The sequence below is a fragment of the Rhincodon typus genome, chromosome 3 (genome assembly GCF_021869965.1).
Source record: "Rhincodon typus isolate 14 chromosome 3, sRhiTyp1.1, whole genome shotgun sequence".
NCBI lineage: Eukaryota > Metazoa > Chordata > Chondrichthyes > Orectolobiformes > Rhincodontidae > Rhincodon > Rhincodon typus.
The window spans coordinates 7,168,107-7,188,025 of NC_063334.1; the positions used below are offsets into that span (position 1 = coordinate 7,168,107).

Here is a 19,919-nt window from a genome sequence, read left to right on the forward strand (position 1 = left end):
TTGAAAACATATACAGACCGGTAAAGTGAGCAGACCCATGGAAATTGCAATTTAACACAGAAAAGTATGATGCATGTTCATAGGAAGAATGAGAAGAAGTGATATTAACTAAACAATGCATTGTAAAAAGGTACTGAAACAGCGAAGTTGTATTTACTCAAATCAGTGAAGTGGCAGATAAGGTTATCAGTAAAATGTATGGGATCCTTGGCTTTTTAAATGGGGAAGCAGAACGGAAAATTCAAGGAGGTTTTGCAAGAGGTTGATCTCGGGTGGAGTATTGCATCCAGTTTTGAACAGCACAGTTTAGGAAAGCTGTCGCAGCCTTACAAGGTGGGTGCAGAACAACTTTAGTAGGATGGTAATAGGAATGCAAGACTGGTATTAAGAAGAGTGACTAGACATTTGGAATCACTTTCTTTACGGCAAAAAATGTAAAGAGGAGATTTAATAGAGGTGTTCAAATTTATAAAAAAGTTTCAAAAGATTAAATGGTGAGAAAATGTTTCCCAGCATCGGAGAACCGGGGATGAAATTAGCAGGCTTGTTTTACTCAGTAAGTTGCTATGATCTGGAATGGCACTTACTGATAATATGTTGGAAGCTGATCCAATAATATCTCTGAAAGTGGAATTGGATACATTCTTGAAGGGAATGTTTCTAGGGCTGAGAGGTAAGGGCAGTGGAATGGGCTATTTAGGTACCGAATGATTTCTAAGGTAGTTGATATTGGCTCAAATCTTGAGGGAGTACCATTATTAAACCTTAATATCCTGCTCTTATACAAAGATAAAACTCTCATACTATTGGGATATAGAACTAGCATAGAAGGGTGATAGATGCCTCCAAACCCAAAAATCTATCAATGGCGGGTCCAAATTTGTGGGACTCTTGCTTCGATATCTCTCCAAAGCTAAAACCATCCTGAAACATTTCAAAGTCTACAAAATAATTAGAGCAGCATGTCAGTATGTTCCTTGTGCTGTCATACAGGGAATTCTGAAGGATGTCAAGGATTAGACAAAGAATTCTTGTGGATTAACTGCTGTAGTTTGATACATAAATGATGAAGAGCAACTATGTTCACTCAATACAGCCTCAATGTGTCTCAAACCTGATTGTCATGAACAAGAAAATTCTTTCTGGGATCTTACATATTTGATAGATTGGGGTGTGATGCAGCTCTTTGTGTTCCCCTCTGATGCCAGTAGCTGTGCCTAAGGAGTTCCCAATATGGAGGAAAATGAACCTGATTTTGTAATTACACTGTTTGGTGCTAACCTTGTGGTCAGCCAACCTTGTGTTGGTCTTTTAGTTACTGGAGCTGAGCCAGCGGAATTTGATTGGGTTGGTGGATACGTATGTAAACAATATAAGTGCACCTGTGTAAAGTGAGAATTTTGCAGCCAAATTGTAATTGTCCTTGACAAGCTTAGTTTTCTGCCAATACAACTTTTCCCAAATATGGCTTTCTGTTTGGATGCAATGGGATTTTCTTCTTCTGTTGTAGAGAAGGGTGCATTCTTCCTGTTTGGAATAGACAAATTTTTCTTACCAGAGCAGAGGAGTCCAAAACTAGAGGCCATAGGTTTAAGGTGAGAGGTGAAAGATTTAAAAGAGACCTAAAGGACACCTTTTCCACGCAGGGGATGGTGCATATGTGAAATGAGCTGCCAGGGGAAGTATTGAAGACTGGTACAATTGCAACATTTATAAAACATCTGGATGGGTATATGAACAGAAAAGTTTTGGAACGATATGGGCCAAATGCTGGCAAATGGGACAAGTTTAATATAGGATATCTAGTCGGCATGAACGAGTTGGACCAAAATTTTTCTGTGCTGTACAGCTCTATGACTCTGTGTTCTAAATTGTGTAGTAGAGAGATTTCTTAAAAAAAAATTGGTTAATAGTTGTTTATCATTTATGGAACATATTATAAATACCCATCTTTGAATCTGAAATCTGAGAATCATGACTTTTTTTACATATTGAAGTTTTTGCTTCCCATCCCGTTTGAACTTGGCCCAAGTGGTTTTGAACTGGTACTGATTCTGTCTGTAATGTCCAGAATAAGAGCAAATTAGTTTACTTCTCTCAGTGGGAAAGTAAGGAAAGTGAGAGTTTTTAAAAAATATGTCAATTTTCCTTGAGCCACAAGTTTATTTTGCCGTTTATGTTTCCATGACATTGTCTTTGTTCCAGGTGGGAAACGTGCAGGACTGCTGCATGATTTTGAAGTTGCTTCTAGTTGCTAGGGAATTCGGACTGTGGAGCACAAGGAGAGACAATGGGATGACTGTGGATTGCTGTGAGCCGGTAGGAGTTTCCCAGAGCTTCAGCTAGTCACAGTGACTGCAGGATTGGAGGCAAAGCTAACACAAAAACTTTCAGTGTTTTCAATTGAAAGCCTAGTAATCGATATGAATTATAACGTGTGTAATGCTTGGCTCTGTTTACAACAGAGAACTGAGGTAACTTTGCAGATCTAAAGCAGAGCATGTTTGCAATCCCATTATGTATCTCCTGGTCAAAAGCAAACTGATGTTTTGAGGAAAAAATTCTTACTTCACAATAAAGCAAAGTATTACGAATGAGATTGCCTCAGAACATTTAATAACCACTGGATTAACTTTGATGGGCAGTTACTTTTCATTAAGATAAGAAGGTTGAGCAGGACATTAGGGATTGAATGCAATCTACTGCCAGCATAATTACAGGCTGAGGGTGGGCGGGGGTGCGCCGGTGTAAATACAGTGAATAACCAATTCACCGCTGTTCGCATATTGCGGTGTTCAGGGAAGGCATCAGAAAACTATGGAGACCTTTAAGTTTCTAAATAATGGCCATTTAATGACCTCATTCACCCTCTGCCACAATGATACTTGTAACCTACACTGTAAAAGGTGGAAGTGAAGGGGTTGGGTTACTTCCTTTAGGAGTCCCTTGTGCCTATCAGGGACACTGTCCCCAAGACAATGCCCATTTATGCCTCCCCTATAGTGTCTAAACCCCTGTCATCGTTGCTAAAATTTGTAATGGCTGATTTGATCTCCATGGTGCACACAGAACTGCTAGTGGCTGACCATGGAGTTGATCAGTTGTGGAGTTTTCGAACAGCAGCTGATTTTGGAGGGTTTTGGCAGCCTGTTCATGCACCACATTAAGTCAACAAAGGTTGGTCCCGTCTTCAGGCTGTTCGGGGAAACTAGCCTTGATTATGAGGCTGCTGTCAGGACCTGCTCAGAGCACTTGCGGTCCATGTGAAAATCTGTTCAGGTGGAACGTATTTCAGGACCTTCAGTGCTATTGAGAGCAGTTGATGGGATGGTGGACGCATGGGTCGCTGAGTCACTTAGTAATGGCCACTTTCGCACATTGATGCTAGATGTTTGGAAAGGGGCCTGTGCTATGAATGTTAGTAAACAGCTTAGTTGGCCACGTACTTCCCTGGAATCCAATGTCATTCAGGAATTTTGGGGAAATTCCATTAATTCCTGCTGCTTTGCCCGACTTGGTGCTATCCCCTTTCTCTTGTGTGTGAAGGTCGAGAAGTTTGCTGACTCGGGGGCAGACTTTGTTAGGGCTGGTTTTACCATCCACTTGTCTTTCCTGCTGGCCCATGTCATTGTGTTTATCAGGAGTTGTGAAGAGACCGCATTAACATTGATTCTAATCTACTGGTCTGGTTGTTGCTCTTTTACTTCCAGGGAGTTTCAGTGTCTTCCAGCTTGAGTGCATGAGGACAATGTCCTTTGCTATTTTCTGCTGTCTCATCAGGCAGGTTCTTCTTCAAGAGCCTTGCAGTGTGCTCCTATCACACCAGGTATTGTCACTTTCCCTGTATTCTTTCAGAAATCGATAGAAGGACAACTAGGATGCCAATAGCAGGTTCTTGTTATTCATTCACGAGATGACGGCGTTTATGGCCCACCCCTAGTTGCCTGCAGAGCAGTTAACAGTCAAGCACATTGCTGTGGATCTGTAGCCACATATAGGCCAGACCAGGTAAGGATGGCAGTTTACTTCCCTCAAGGATATTAGTGAGCCAGATGGGTTTTTTTTCCCGACAATCGACAGTGGTTTTATGGTCATCTTTAGACTCCGAATTCCAGACTTCTTTTTCCCTTGAATTCAATTGAATGATGGGATTCATACCCGGGTCCCACAGCATTAGCTGGGTCTCCGGATTAACAGTCCAGTGATAATGCCACTAGGCCATCGCTTCCCCTGGTACACAGAAAACAGGCAATAATCAGATCCCACCCCTCCTCGAAAACAGCAGTCACTTTACTCGACTTATAACGGCAACCACCGGATTTAATCTCTGAGATTTCAGATAATCATTCAACCCAGGCTGGATCACAGGGTAATAAAAAGACATGAAGCAGAAAGATGGTTCCTCCTATTTAAAGGGTCAACAGTACAAATTGAAAGTTTGGAACTTTTTCTACATTAAAATGGAAGGACTCTTGGATGGTTTTGGAGACATCCTGGCATGTTTTTCCATGCGGCAGTGAGAGGTGATGTCTCCTCACAGGGATAACGGTGGATTAGGTGATGTGGCTGCATGAAGTACACACAGTTATCAAGTGCTACAAGTCTAGGACAACAGGGGCAGTGCCTCATGTTCTGCAGCTTAGCAGGGAAATTCAACAGTGAAGCCATAGAATGGGTAAGCCCTTACTGTGCCAATGTGGAACCATGCTGTTCCTTGTTCTTTGGCTGTCTGGCAAACTAGTCAATATGTCCAGCGTTCTGTGAGAACGTCTATTCAGTGCTTCTCTCTAAGCCATCCTGCTGAGGTCCACATCTGAATCCTCTGCAACAGCTGTCACCTGCTACTTCACCTTCCACTGAACTGGTAAATGAACCATCCAGGTAAAGTTGTGACCGGTAGCTCACCATCACAACTGTGTACTCGTCTACAAGTATCTGAGCTGATCACTGCAAGTGTCAGATCAGGTGGCCTTTCCTCTTAATGAATTTGCTGTGCTGTCGCTCTTCTTTCTTCTCCTGGAGGCCCTATGGTTGCGCAGGTGGCAGTTCTTGGGTCTTTAGAAGGAGAAACTCAGAAGGGGGAAGGTTGGTGTGAAAGACTGGGGGTTTTGGAGGGAAGCTAGGTGGTCCATGGTCACATCAACAACAGCTTTCTCATTGTACCTGGAGGTGAAGAGAGTTGATGGGCATGGAATTGAGATGGGAAAGTTGTGATCCCAGCTGATGATAGTGTTAGACAAGTCAGATCCTAGTTAGAAACCAGGCTTGATAGAAGCTTATTGTAATCATATTGTAAGACCAGAAACAATGTTTAGGAAGACACTGCTTATAACTAACAGAGAATCAATTGCAGAGACCACATGGAATCTAATTCAAAGGTAAAGGAAGGCTGCAGTAAAATTCAAATACAAAAGGAAGACAAATGTTGGATATTTGGTATGTTTTATATATTCAAAAATTTTCTTTGTTAAACAGAAGAGCATGTATTAACCTCAATCTTGTTAGGAAAGCAGAAGAGGTCAACCATCAAGAGACTGGAAGTCACTTCCAAAATATACTTCCTGTATTATTCACAAGGATAGGAAGATTTGAGACAGAATACAGTGTCCCATTGAGCAGAGAAACCAAACCTATGTGTCTCTTTCTGCCTAGAAAATGACCACACCCACTAAAGATGAAAGTTGAATTCCAGCTTGGAGAGATCACCAAGTTGGCTGTCTTTTCTCCAGTCATGAAGCCAGTGGGCTGGTGTTCAGGAGTCAGCCATTAAATCAAATGATACAATCTGTATTTGTGTTGTCTCGCCTTAAAGCTGTCGCAAGTGGATACATCTGATGTCTTCAGTGGATGAAAGTTTGTTGAAGTGTTCCATGGATGCAAACAATAGCTTTTGGCATGTCCTATTGAATGAGAAGTCAAAGTAATTGACAACATTCATACTTCTTTCAGAACATTTTGTTTTAATTCAGTATAATATCAGCTCCAAAAATTGTGCAGAGAACAATATCTATGATTCTGTAAGATCTTAGTAGAGTAGATTATGACATGGATGACATCTTAATGCACAATGAACAACTTAACAGTATTACCAGAGGGTTCAAGGAGTGTTGAATCATTTATAATAAGGAAGGCTGCAGGTGGTAAATTTTTGAAAATTCCTACTCATTTCTTAGGTCACATTGTCAGTAGTAAGGGCGTATAGCAGATAATCAAAAGACAAGTGCCATTAATGAATTTACCAATTCTCACTTCAGTCTGAGCTCTTCAACTTTCTCTTGGAATGTCAGTTAGCAAAATGCTTGCCATAAGTGTCGCAAGTTACTGAATCTTCAATATCATTCTTAAGGCAAAGCATGACATTGGAATGTGTACCAAGAATAAACATGTCAAAGGATCAAGAAAGTTCTAACATTGCCAAATACTCCAGCATTCTTCTACTCCTCATTGCAAGCCATAACTGCAGCAGATGCCTCAGCCATAGCCTTGCAGTTGTCCATTTTTTAAAAAAGAACAGACAAATGGATGCTGAACACAAGACAATTCCATGTCTCAAGAACATGTATCCATGTCAGATACTGAGACAAGATTTGTACTCATAGAAAGAAGCTCTAGCAATCACATGGAGTTGTGAAAAGGTTTCAGACTACTCCCTGTTATAGGAAAGACGTTAAACTTCAAAGGGTGTAGGAAAGATTTACAAGGATGTTGCCAGGGTTGGAGGGTTTGAGCTACTGGGAGGGGCTGAATAGGCTGGTGCTATTTATTCTGGAACATCAGAGGCTGAGGGGTGACTATATGGAGGTAAAATCATGAGGGCCGTGGTTAGGGTGAATAGTCAAGGTCTTTTTCCTGGGGTAGGGAGGTCCAAAACTACAGGGCATAGGTTTAAGATGAGAGGGGAAAGATATAAAAGAGACGTAAGGGGCAACTTTTTCACGCAGAGGGTGATGCACGTGTGGAATGAGCTGCCGGAGGAAGTGGTGGAAGTTGGAACAATTACAACATTTAAAAGCCATCTGGATGTGTATATGAATAGGAAGGGATTATAGGGATATGGGCCAAATTGTGGAGAACATCCTCATGTACAACGAGAAGCTAGTGATTCCAGTCTCACTCTGAGAAGACAGCTTAGTAAAGTTACATCAGGGTCACATGTGCATAACAAAACATGGAACTCAAATTCTGTCAACAATCTGTTGGTCTGGAATTTCTAAAAATATTGAAAAAAAAAATTCAGATTGTGGTAGGCACAATTTAGGGTGGCATGGTGACTCAGTGGTTAGCACTGCTGCCTCACAGTGCCAGGAACCTGGGTTCGATTCCAGCTCAGGCGACTCTGTGTGGAGTTTGCACATTCTCCCCGTGTCTGTGTGAGTTTCTTCTGGGTGCACCGGTTTCCTCCCACAGTCTGAAGATATGCAGGTTCGGTGGATTGGCCGTGCTAAATTGCCCATAGTGTTCAGGGATGTGCAGATTAGGTGGGTTATAGGGGGATGGGTCTGGGTGGGATGCACTGAGGGTCGGTGTGGACTTGTTGGGTCGAAGGGCCCAATTCATACTGGATTGTCATAGATGGTTTACCTCAAGCCTTCTAGAAAAGTAATTATATGCAACCACTAATGAAACAGTCATTACAACATTGAAAGAAATGTTCGCAATACATACAATAGCAGACTAATTTGTATCAATGACCAAAAATTTGTGAATGATTACTTCATTCATTTCACAGAAAAAATGAATTCAAGTATCTCAAGTTTTCCCAGATATCCTCAATCTGATGCTAAACTGGAATGAGGAGTCTTAATGATCAAATCACCCTTCAAACAGAGTGATGACTCCAAATATCACTCTTAAACTACTGATCCATCCAATTACTATGCGGATTAACACTACCAGAGTATGAAAAGGAAGTTCAAAATATAACTTCCTCTCCTCACCGGGAAGTTACCTTGGGGAATAAATGTTCATCAAAAAGCGCGTGGCAGAGAAATGTTACAGAGTGCAACAACCAAAGAACTACAGTGGGAGATGACATACAAGGAAACTATCAATACTAAATGAAAATCAAATGGACCAGAGTTCAAAACAAAAGGTTAATTGCCCACAGAAACAATTATCAGTAGAGATCTTATCTAGTACGTAGGTTGAAGGTACCATAAGAAGGAACAGGAGAAAACTTGTTTCAATACATAGAACATAGAACATAGAACAGTACAGCACAGTACAGGCCCTTCGGCCCACGATGTTGTGCTGAACTTTTACCCTAAACCTAAGGTCTATCTGACCTCCACCCCTACCTTATACTATCATCCATATGCCTATGTAATAGCCGCTTAAATGCCCCTAATGAGGCCGACTCCACTACCCTCTCCGGCAATGCATTCCATGCCCCTACCACTCTCTGAGTAAAGAACCTACCTCTGACGTCTCCCCTATATCTACCTCCACTCAGTTTAAAACTATGCCGCCTCGTAATAGCTACCTCCACCCTAGGAAGAAGTCTCTGGCTGTCCACTCTATCTATACCTCTGATCACTTTGTACACTTCTATCAAGTCACCTCTCATCCTTCGTCGTTCTAAAGAGAAAAGCCCTAGCTCTCTCAACCTTTCCTCGTAAGGCGTTCCCTCCATTCCAGGCAACATCCTGGTAAATCTCCTTTGCACCTTTTCCAATGCTTCCACATCTTTCCTGTAATGAGGCAACCAGAACTGGACACAATACCCCAGATGTGGCCGAACCAGGCTTTTGTATAGCTGGAGCATAACTTCATGGCTCTTGAACTCAATCCCTCTATTAATGAAAGCTAACACACCATACACCTTCTTAACAACTCTATCCACCTGGGTGGTAGCTTTCAGGGAACTGTGGACATGAACCCCAAGATCCCTCTGCTCTTCCACACTGCCAAGAATCTTTCCGTTAACCCTGTATTCTGCTTTCAAGTTTGTCCTTCCAAAATGAATCACCTCACACTTTTCAGGGTTAAACTCCATCTGCCACTTCTCAGCCCAGCTCTGCATCCTATCAATGTCCCTTTGTAACCTAGAACAGCCCTCTGCACTATCCACAACTCGACCCACCTTCGTATCATCCGCGAACTTACTAATCCACCCTTGCACTCCTACATCCAAATCATTTACAAAAATCACAAATAGAAGAGGACCCAGGACAGATCCTTGTGGTACACCACTCATAACTGAGCACCATGTTGAATATTTTCCGTCCACTACCACCCTTTGTCTTCTAAGGGTCAGTCAATTCTGAATGCAATCTGCCACATTTTCCCCTATCCCATGCCTCCTTACCTTCTGCATGAGCCTACCATGGGGAATCTGATCAAAAGCATAAATATAGCAAAGACAGGAAATGGTCATCTAATTGGATGGACCAGATACCAAAATTAAATAAAGGAAAGATCATATACTACAAATTTTGATGTAAACTGCAGTCAGGAAAGAAGACTGATAAGAAATATTATTGATCTTCCCATGTCTGATGTGAACATTATTGTGGAGAGTCATGAAACTTCCTGACAGAGTAAATCTGTGAAGTCAGACTTGAGGGGACGTGGCTGTTTTTGAAGAAACATTTAAAACTGACTGGTAAACTGGTTAGTAAGGTTAGATCACATGAAATACAGGGAGAGCTGACCACCTGGATGCAGAACTGGCTCGAAGGTAGAACACAGAGGGTGGTGGTGGAGGGTTGCTTTTCAGACTGGAGGCCTGTGACCAGCAGTATGCCACAAGGATCGGTGCTGGCCCACTGCTTTTTATCATTTATATAAATGATTTGGATGTGAACATAGGAGGTATGGTTAGTAAGTTTGCAGATGACACTAAAATTGGAGTTTCAGTGGACAGCAAAGAAGGTTACCTCGAAGCACAGCAGGACCTTGATCAGATGAGCCAATGGGCTGAGGAGTTTAATTCAGATAAATGCAAGGAGCAGCATTTTGGAAAGGCAAATCAGGGCAGGACTTATACGCTTAGGGCCTGGGTGGTGTTGTTGAACAAAGAGGCCCTTGCGGTGCAGGTTCATAGTTCCTTGAAAGTGGAGTCACGGGTAGAGAGGGAGGTGATGAAGGCGTTTGGTACGCTTGCTTTTATTGGTCAGTGCACTGAGTAAAGGAGTTGGGAGGTCATGTTGTGGCTGTACAGAACATTGGTTAGGCCACTTTTGAAATACTGCGTTCAATCCTGGTCTCCCTGCTATAGGAAGGATGTTGTGAAACTTGAAAGGGTTCAGAAAAGATTTACAAGGATGTTGGATGGCTTGAGCTACGGGGGAGGCAGAATAAGCTGAGGCTATTTTTCCTGGAGTGTCGGAGACTCAGAGTGACCTTATAGAGGTTTATAAAATCATGAGGGGCATGGATAGGGTGAATAGCCAAAGTCTTTTTCCCTAGGGAAGGCAATCACACAATCACAGCAACAATGTGAACCCTGAAGTTTGCTTGCTCATCTGACAAGGACTGAGTCAAATTATACATCACAGGCAACCTATTTGCTGTGTGGTTGCTTCTAAGGGGAATATTCAGAAATACAGTTCAACTAATTTATGCTGCATATAAATGCAAACTTAAATGTGACCCAAAAGCTGTTTGATGCTGGACCAAATTTAGTTTTGCTGTATTTTGGCTGGAATAGTGTTTTTACTTAATCATTTCAAAAGCAGTTTTGTTGACAGCATGCTGGCTCATGTCCTGGAGAAGAGTGAGACTTCTGACTCCTTCTCAATTACTAATAGAGTTCATTATGGCTGTGTGCTAGTGCTGATCCTCTCCATATTTCTCTCCTCCATGCTGTCTGCTGTCTCTCGTGAAGATGATACTGGGAGTGAAATTAAATACAGCATGGACAGGAAGCTGCTCAATCTGAGATGACTTTAGGAAAAGACCGAGGTCTCCAGGGACACACTTTGTGATTTCCTGTTTGCTCGTAACTGTGCTGGTTCAGAGCTGGATTGGAGGTGTAATGTGTGGATTTGCACTCCAATGCGTGAAACGACATTGGCGCTATGATCAGCACAGAGAAAACAGAAGTGATGTATCAGCCTGCTCCAGGAGAGCCTTATCTTGAGCCCAAGTTTTCAGATCATGACCAGAACCTGTCTGCAACAGATAGTCTTAGCATCCCCACTCTTTCTCTCGAGCTGTCTGTATTGACAACGCGATGCATGGAAGATTTGCCATGCAAGTATGGCTTTTGGCAGCCTCCTAACATCAATCTGGGAATGAAGAGGAGTTAGCCTGCCTATCAAATGAAAAGTTTTTGAAGCAATCTACAGCCCTGCTCATTGTGCCCTGTGCGTGCAGTGCTTGAACCATGTACGATCATCATTGCCAAGAAGCTTTCATTTGAGCTGCCTTCAGAAGCTTCTGAAGAACAGATGGTAGGACAAAATGCCAGGCATTTGCATGTGAAATAATAATAGGTCAATGCGGTGTGGTGGGTGAGATGTATAAGGTTTGAAAGGGTTAGAATGTGAGTGACAGAACCCACTGTGATACCAGAGTTCACATGGTAAACCTATAGTGGAGGCATCTGTTATAATAATGGCTTGCAATGAAACCTGTAATGGCTTGTATTTATAGTGGTCTGTTATACATTGAAATATCTGGCAATATTTGCATTTTCGTAATGCTTTGAGATACCTGCAAAACACCCCGAGCCCATAACTGTTAAATTTGGCTGATTAGGTAGCCGAGATGGCTGAAATTCATTTATCAAAGTGAGTCTTCTATGGAGAGCTGGAGGCTAGGATGTTCTTGCATGTCAGTCAAAGGAAGTTTTACAAGAAAACTCTGAAGGCTCAAGTTGGGAGTTTTGACCCTGAATTTGGTTCTTTGGAGAAACTCAGCTAGGATCTGGTGCAATCCAAAAACGTGGCCATCTTCCTCAAATATAAGCAGGTCAGACGTGGAAAGAAAATGCAGTGTGAACTCATCCTGAACCGGTAACTTGTCTAAATCTCAATTGTTGGGATATCTGGTTCCAATTTCAGAATCTTCTGGGCCCTATTTGGCCTCAGCAGTCACTTAGATACCCACTTAAACCCTCCCAAACACCCCAGATGTTGTAGATGGTCATCTTTGCCTTAAAGGATAAACATGATTTTTCTTCTTTTTCATATGTACTCCTTCCCCTGTAGATATTGATTCCTTAGATTTCTGAACGTACTTCACCCAAGTTGCCTTTGTTTGTGCGAGAGCCTTGCCAGTGAATGTTGGCACACTATATAACAGAAGATAACCCTCTCCTGCTCACCCTTTTAGTGGATATTACTGGATTGCAGTCAGATATAACAACATTGCTGATTATTCCTTCTATAGCTGAAGGTCTGAGACCTATACTGCTTTCAAGGAATAGTTAATTCTACAGATCAAGACTGAACCTTTGATCTTTGTACATGGTCTAGCTCAGTAACACGCAATGAATTAGTGCAGTTATTGTAATTTACCAAAAAGAAACATATTGGGTGTGATCATTTATGTTAACCGCTGATAAAATTTCACAAAGCCCTTGCATCAAAAAGAGGAAAACAGCTTTATTTGAAATGCAGTTCATCTTCTAGAAATTTTTTTTAACACAATTTTACATGCTGTCAAAAAGTTTGAATAGTTCTCATACAGACTTTAATAAAACTCTTTCCCCACGTTTAAGTTCAGGTTTTGCTGAAATGCTGTTTTTGCTGCTTTTTCTTCTTGTTTTAGCATTTTGGCAGGAAGTAAAAGATTTTTTTCTTTCTTCATCCTGGGCGCTCTGCTGTGTGACACACTGTACATCTATGAGGTTTGTTATTTGTAACCAAGTCTGCTGCCATCACTGAAAACCACATTGGTTAGGGCAGATATGTACCCTTTTGCACAGCTGATTTTTTTTTTGTAGAATGGTTCCAACGCTATTCAGTTTGACAGAACACTGCATTCTCTGTGGGGAACTGATTTGAAACCTTGAGGTCAATTTTAACTCTCAGCGAGTTTTCAGTAGGAAACCATAGGAGGCAATTACTATCTGAACGTACCCTCTGGAAACATGAAATCATGCCAATTTTAACCGCCAGATCTTATTACCATGTTGGTGGTCCACTTCTCTATTTCTCACCATTAATGAAGTCCATAACTAATCAGGAAGCCCATCGATGCTGTCTAACTTACAACTAGTAAGCTTGAGTTAAAAACACTGCAGGGAGGCTTCAGAAGAGCAAGTTAAAATGAAAATGTACTGGCAAGTTGTGTGAGAGATTTTGAATGCTTGTCTATCTGAGTTGTGAAAAGTGGTACCTGCAAACTGCACATCTTTATTTATCACTTCCAGAGTTGAATTCATAATTGATTATAGATACAATCTATCTTTTCAGAGCGTAACTTTCTCTCATTTGAAATGAAGTTAATAAAAGGCTTGATGCAATATATGAAGTATCACTGGTTTAGGTGTTGCAGCAACAAGTTGGTAAACATTAAAGAGAAATTGAAAAAACTTGAGCCTTCGGTGATTTGACTCATCTGAAGTGAAGTTCTCAGTTTATATTTATTTACAATTAGAATAAAAAGCTTTATTGTAAATCAACCAACAGAACATAAGGTTGCATCTGCAATTAAAAAAATACACCAGTGGATTCAGAAAGCTGTGAAATACATCGCTGGACACAACAACCATCAAAATATATATTTATGTCTCTGTCATTACCTCAGCTCTTTCATTCTTCTCTTAGACTCAGCCGTTTCAATGCTTCAGTGTCTGGTTTCCCATCTTTTACCATCCATAACCTGAGGTTATCCAAAACTCGACTACCTATAGCCAGACATTTATCCTGAATCACTATTTGCTCATTTGTGTTGGTTGGTTGTTGGTTCCTTTAAGGTTCTCATCCTTGATTTCAAATCCTTCCATGGCCTGACTCGCCTTATTTGTGTGATCTCTTCCAGCCCTAAAACCCAACAACCTTGTAAGAGCTCCTCCAATTCTGCATATCCTAGCATTTACTCAATCGACTGTTAGCAGCCAAGCTTTCAGCTTCCTACTTCCTAGGCTCTGGAATTCCTTTTCTAAACAATTTCATTTAAAGTCACATTTTAAGTCCTCATTTATTACACTGCGTGGGGTGAGAGGTCAGAAAACAAGAATAAGAAAATCTTGTTGCATCACAGGGCTTTGTTGAGGTCATATCTAGTGTACTGTGCATAGTTCTGGTCTCTTTAGCTGTAAGTGAAAACACTTGCCTTAAAGAGTGCAATAAAGTTTTACTTGATTCTTTGAATCCAAGGATTGTTTAGTGAGAAGTTAATTAGAATGAGTTTCCATTATCTGGAATTTAGGAATGGAAGTTAATCTCAATGAAATGTGTTCTTACAGGGTAAATTAGATGCTGCATTGTTATTTCCCCCAGCTGGACAGTTTGTTGGAAAGTGAACATTTTGTCAAATGTTTTGTCTTACACGCACTAGTATCTCTCGTGGATTGTCCTAATGTAAAAGGAAAATAATCTTTATGCTATACCAGAGCAGAGTGCTGATTGGTTGACAATTGGAATGCAATTGTTGGAGGAGTTGCCATGGAGAATGCACCAGTTCAATGATGACTGACAGTTAACCAGCAAACTTTGTTTGTTTTAAACCAAGTACCCTGACTGTGATTGGTCACGACATTGTGAAAGTCTGTCACATATTTTATTGAGTTGGAACAGATGCAGTGAATTCATGTTCTTTCCATCTGCAAGAAACGTGACCGTGTGTATTAAAATGTGCAGCTTCCAGTATACACAAGTATGCCACACTGCAAGCCTGTTTTATAATCCCAGTGTTGGTTGTTGGCATAATTCTGACACTCAGGGTTATTTAACAAATGTTGTTCAAGATCTCAATCCGATCTAAATATTCACCCTTGAATTTTGCAAGTATGGGCTCATTGGGTATGGTCAGTACCTTGCCTGTTGCGAAAAGCTAAGGGGTCATGCTGTTTGATATTATCCACCAGACTTTGGGATGTACGGCCTACACAAGAAATCACACCAGCATTGAAATTCTTGTACCACATTACTGAATTGCATGACAGGCAGAATTTCTTTTTGACTTGACAGTAACATCCTGTTTGTGGTGAACACCACTCACATTGCTGTATCGTCGCAGCTAAATTTATCTGATACTTAAACTTTTGAGATACCTCACACATCCGGGTCTTTTTTAATATCAATTTGCAGGTTATTAGAGTGAGAATTGATCTAATCAGGGTAGCCATTATCCCGCTGGATGGCTATGATGTGCCCCATCTCAACATTAAGATTGCCATGTGAACAAATAGCTTAGGTCCTGCTTATGGGGTTTCTGATAAGGTCAACCACATAGCTCATGGAAATGGTAGAGCCTCCCAGTGAATATGCTGACCAGGAAAGGTTGGTTGGCAGTAGATGGCATAAGAGAACTCCCTGGCTGGTTTCTTAACTTAGACATCACAAATGGGACCTCATTCAGAATGATTGATGAGGGAAGGGCACTGGATGTTGTCTACATGGACTTTAACAAAGCCTTTGATAAGGTATCTCATGGCAAGCTGGTACAAAAGGTAGCCTCTCATGGGATCGAGAGTGTGCTGGTTAGATGGATACAGAACTGGCTTGGTCATAGAAGACAGAGAGTAGCGGTGGAAGAGTGCTTTTCGGAATAGAGATCAGTAACTAGTGGTGTTCCGCAGGGATCCGTGTTGGGACCTTTGTTGTTTGTAATGTAGGCAAGTGACCTGGAAGAAAATGAAGGTGGTCTGATTAATAAGTTTGTGGATGATACTAAAATTGGCGGATTTGCAGATAATGAGGAGGATTATCAAAGAATACAGTGGGATACAGATAGATTGCAGGTTTGGGTAGAGAAATGACAGATGGAGTTTAATTCAGAAAAATGTGAGGTGATGCATTTTGAAAGATCAAATTCAGGTTCAAATTATACAGTAAATGGCAGAACCTGTAGAGGCATTGACATACTGAGGGATCTGGGCGTACAGGTCCACAGATCCCTAAAAGTGGCAACACAGGTGGATAAGGTGGTCAAGAAGGCATATAGTATGCTTGCCTTTATCACCTGGGCATTGAATATAAAAGTTGGCAAGATATGTTACAGCTGGATAAAACTTTAGTTAGGCCACATTTGGAATATTGCGTGCAGTTCTGGTCATCACACTACCAAAAGGACATGGATGCTTTGGAGAGGGTACAGGGAATATTTACCTGGCCTGGAGGGTTTTCGTTATGAAGAGAGGTTGGATAAACCTGGATTGTTTTCACTGAAAACACAGAGGCTGAGGGGCGACCTGATAGAGACTTACAAAATTATGAGGGGCATAGGTAGGGTGGATAGTCAGAGGCTTTTTTCCAGGGTGGAATGGTACACTACAAGAGGGCACAGGTTCAAGGTGAGAGGGGGGAAAGTTTAGGGGAGAATTGCGGGGAAGATTTTTCACACAGAGGGTGGTTGGTGCCTAGAACACACTGCCAATGGAGGTGGAGGAAGCAGGCACCTTAGCAGCAGACCCCTGATTCCAGACCTGCCCTGTGATCAAGGACCCCTTGACCACTGTGGGAACCTCTGGCCCACCCTGTGATTTTGACCCTCTTTCCTTCCCATGCATAATGCCTCGTTGTAACCAATGTGGATGCTGACAGTTCATAGGCTTTGTCCTTGTGTTGTAAGCTTCCAACACACTTTCCTGGATTGCAGATATCTGAACGGCAAATGCACCCCCACCCCCCACAACCCCCTGCCAACAATTTTCTCATCACAGACCTCACTTCCAGGGTTAAATCAGGCCAAGGGAATCAAGGGATTGGGGTAACAGTAGGAAAGTGGACTTGCAGCAGAGTACTAGACATGGTCTTATTGAATGATCATATAACCAATTCCATCCAGCTTCTTGTGTTCTTATGCTCTTATTGCATCATTGAACACCGTAACCAGTATTTCTGTAAAATTTGCATCGGGTCCCATTGCCCCATATTAAGGAAGAGCAGAAAGTCTGTAACCAGTGACCTTGCCCTAAAAGTAATACCTCGAAACAAATGATCTGGTGACTTATCCATTTGCCATGTAAAAATTTGCTTCTGTGTTTCCTACATGATCCCTATAATTGCAACTATTCCTCAAAGGTACGTAGGCTTCAACTTTGTAAACATTTAGGATGTCCAGAACTGTTGTATACGGAGCTATATAAATGCACATTCTTTTAACTGTAGATTACTTGTGAAAAGAAGGAGCAGATTTATGTAACAAATGTGATTTGTGTAACAATTTGTGTAACAATTTGTTTAACAAATATGATTTATCATCCAAAGGAAGCTGTGTTAAATTTAGCTCAGATGGGTTTACATTTGGTGATCTGGCAGGGAATACCTGAAAACAGTATTTAAAAATTAATTAGAAAATGATTAACAATGCAACAGCTGATTTATAATTTTCAAGCTTACTTGTTGCTGCTTGATTTTGAGAGGCCGTTTATTTTGCACAAACAAACATCCCCAACCTTTACTACTTCTTGCGATCTGCCTAATAACTAAGAATGTGCTATTTGCTACTCATCATTTCACAAGTTGAGAGCAGTGATCCTTGCTGTTGATGTACAAAAGAAAGTGCCTCACAGCTGCACAAATGGTAATAAGGGCACAGTGTGATTGCCACATAGATCAACAATGTGTTGCCTGCCTTGCACATTGGTCTGTCATGCTTTGTGTGTGTCATAAAGTTGATGGTTTGTTTGGTGAACTGTCATTGTTCATATGTTTGTAATGTGTTGATATTTGGCACCTGTCATGCAGTTTTTACTGGAGCACATCTGGACTCAGTCAGCTGATATTTCTTGCTGATGTCTCGACAGATCCAGATGTATGGAAATCAAATGTGACAGTCTTCACTTCTTCCCCTGCTACAAGCTGGCATAGGCTTTTGATTCTATGAAGTGTACCCTCAAACTTCACTGCTTTCTCAACACCTTTTGCATCTGGCAAATACATGGGAAACTGGGAGCGTTAGATTGCAATTAGCAAACCAGAGGGTGAGGTAGTGCAGTGACTACTTTTGCACTAATAATCCAGGAAAAACGAATTTGACACACGTTTGAGGTTTTGAATTCAATTTGGAAAATAAAAGGTGTTATCAGTAAAGTGACAATGAAGCTTGTCAAAGTCTAGCAGATTCAGTCATGTCCTTTAAACAGACGCAAATTTCAGATGGACATTAAATCAAGTTTGCATGTAGATGGCTGTAAAAAGTGCAATGATACCACTTGAAAGTAAGCAGGAAATTTTCTGCTCCAGATTTATTCGTCAACCAACATCACTGAAGCAAATTATCCCATTGTTATTTTTCTGTTTGTGTGGCCTTTGTGTAAACTGTCTGTCATTATTCCTCTCTTTCTTCAAAAGTATTTCATGAGTTAAAAAACACCACAAGCAGCCCGACTGCCCAGGAAGGGAGGAACGAGAAGGTGGGAGTGATAGTGAGAGAGAATTCTTCAGTTAGGGAAACAGACAAGTGAGTCTGTGGCCGCAGACTTGACTCCAGGATAATGGGTTTCCTTCCTGGTTCAGGGATGCCACTGGACAGCTGCAGGGCATCTTGATGGGCATCGGTGATAAGATAGAGGTCTTGATACATATTGGTACCAATGACATAGGTAGAATGAGGAATGAGGTTTTCCATTAGTAATTCAGGAAGCTAGACAGTAGATTTGGGAAGCAGGACCATGAAGTTTGTAACCTCAGGATTATTCCTAGTGCCACAAACTAGTGAGCGTAGAAATAGGAGAATAGAACTGATGAATATGTGGCTCAAGGGTTGGTGCAGGAGGGAGGGTTTTACATTCTTGGATCATTGGGACTAATTCTGGGGAGGTTGGGGTCTCTACAAGTGGGATGGTCAGCACCTGAACCAGAATGGGACCAACATCCTTGCCAGAGTGATTGTTAGTGCTGTTAGGAGGAGATTAAACTAGTTTGGCTATGTTTTAGTCCAACAGCTACGCAGTATAACTTAGAAAAGGAAGCAAGGCAGAACAAATTAAGCCATGTGGTGTTTTAAGGGAGTAAGGTGAGGCTAGATTGCCTCTACTGTAATGCCAGGATTATTTGATTTAAAACAGATGAATTAAGGGCATGGATTTACACATGAAACTGCGATACTGTTGCCATCTCAGAGCTGTGATTGAGGGAGGGACAAGACTGGCAGTTTAACATTCCAGCATAAAGGATATTCAACCACGAGAGGGGAGGCTACAAATGTGGAGATGGTATTGTTTTATTAGTTAGGGAGTCAGTTACTGCAATAAGGAGGGATAATATCTTAGAAGCATTGTCAAATGAGGCTTTGTAGGTGGAATTTAGGAAAAAAAAGAGACAGTCACACCACATATATATCAGGCCCTCCCAAACAGTCAGTGGACAATTGAGCAGATATGTAATCAGTTCACTATAGTGTGTAAAAATAACACCAGGGCTGTTGTATTAGGGATTTCAAGTACCCCACTATTAACTTGCAGAATCTTGATATAAAGGCTGAGGGGTGTCAGATTTCTTGAAATGTATACAGGAGAGCTTTTAATGTCAATATGTAAATGGTCCCACAAGCAACAGTGCAGTGCTGGATCTACTTCTTGGGAATGCAGTCAGGCAAGTGTTTAAGGTGACACTGGTGGACCATTTTAGTGATAGCAATCACAATATTTGACAATTAAAATTTGTTTTGTGAAAGGAGAAAGATGGTCTGCAAAAAAAAAAGATTTTGGATTGGTGTGAGGCGGGTTTTATTAAAATAAGGGAGGATCTGGCCAAAATAGAGTGGGAACAGCTATTTCAGGGTAATCTACAGCAGAACAGTTAGGAGGGTTTTAAAAAAGTACTAGGGGTGGGGGGTGTGCGGGGGGTGGGGGGGGGGGG

At 41.4% G+C, this 19,919-nt stretch overlaps 1 protein-coding gene across 1 annotated transcript in view; it reads left to right on the top strand.

The window, feature by feature from the left end:
* The first annotated feature begins 576 nt into the window (after positions 1–576).
* The window catches only part of LOC125487688 (A disintegrin and metalloproteinase with thrombospondin motifs 3-like), a 107,363-nt gene continuing 88,020 nt past the window's right edge, over positions 577–19,919 (top strand). The window contains exon 1 of the mRNA XM_048619768.1: positions 577–673. Within this exon, the coding sequence (XP_048475725.1) occupies positions 577–673 (97 nt within the window). The remainder of the gene's footprint in view (positions 674–19,919) is intronic.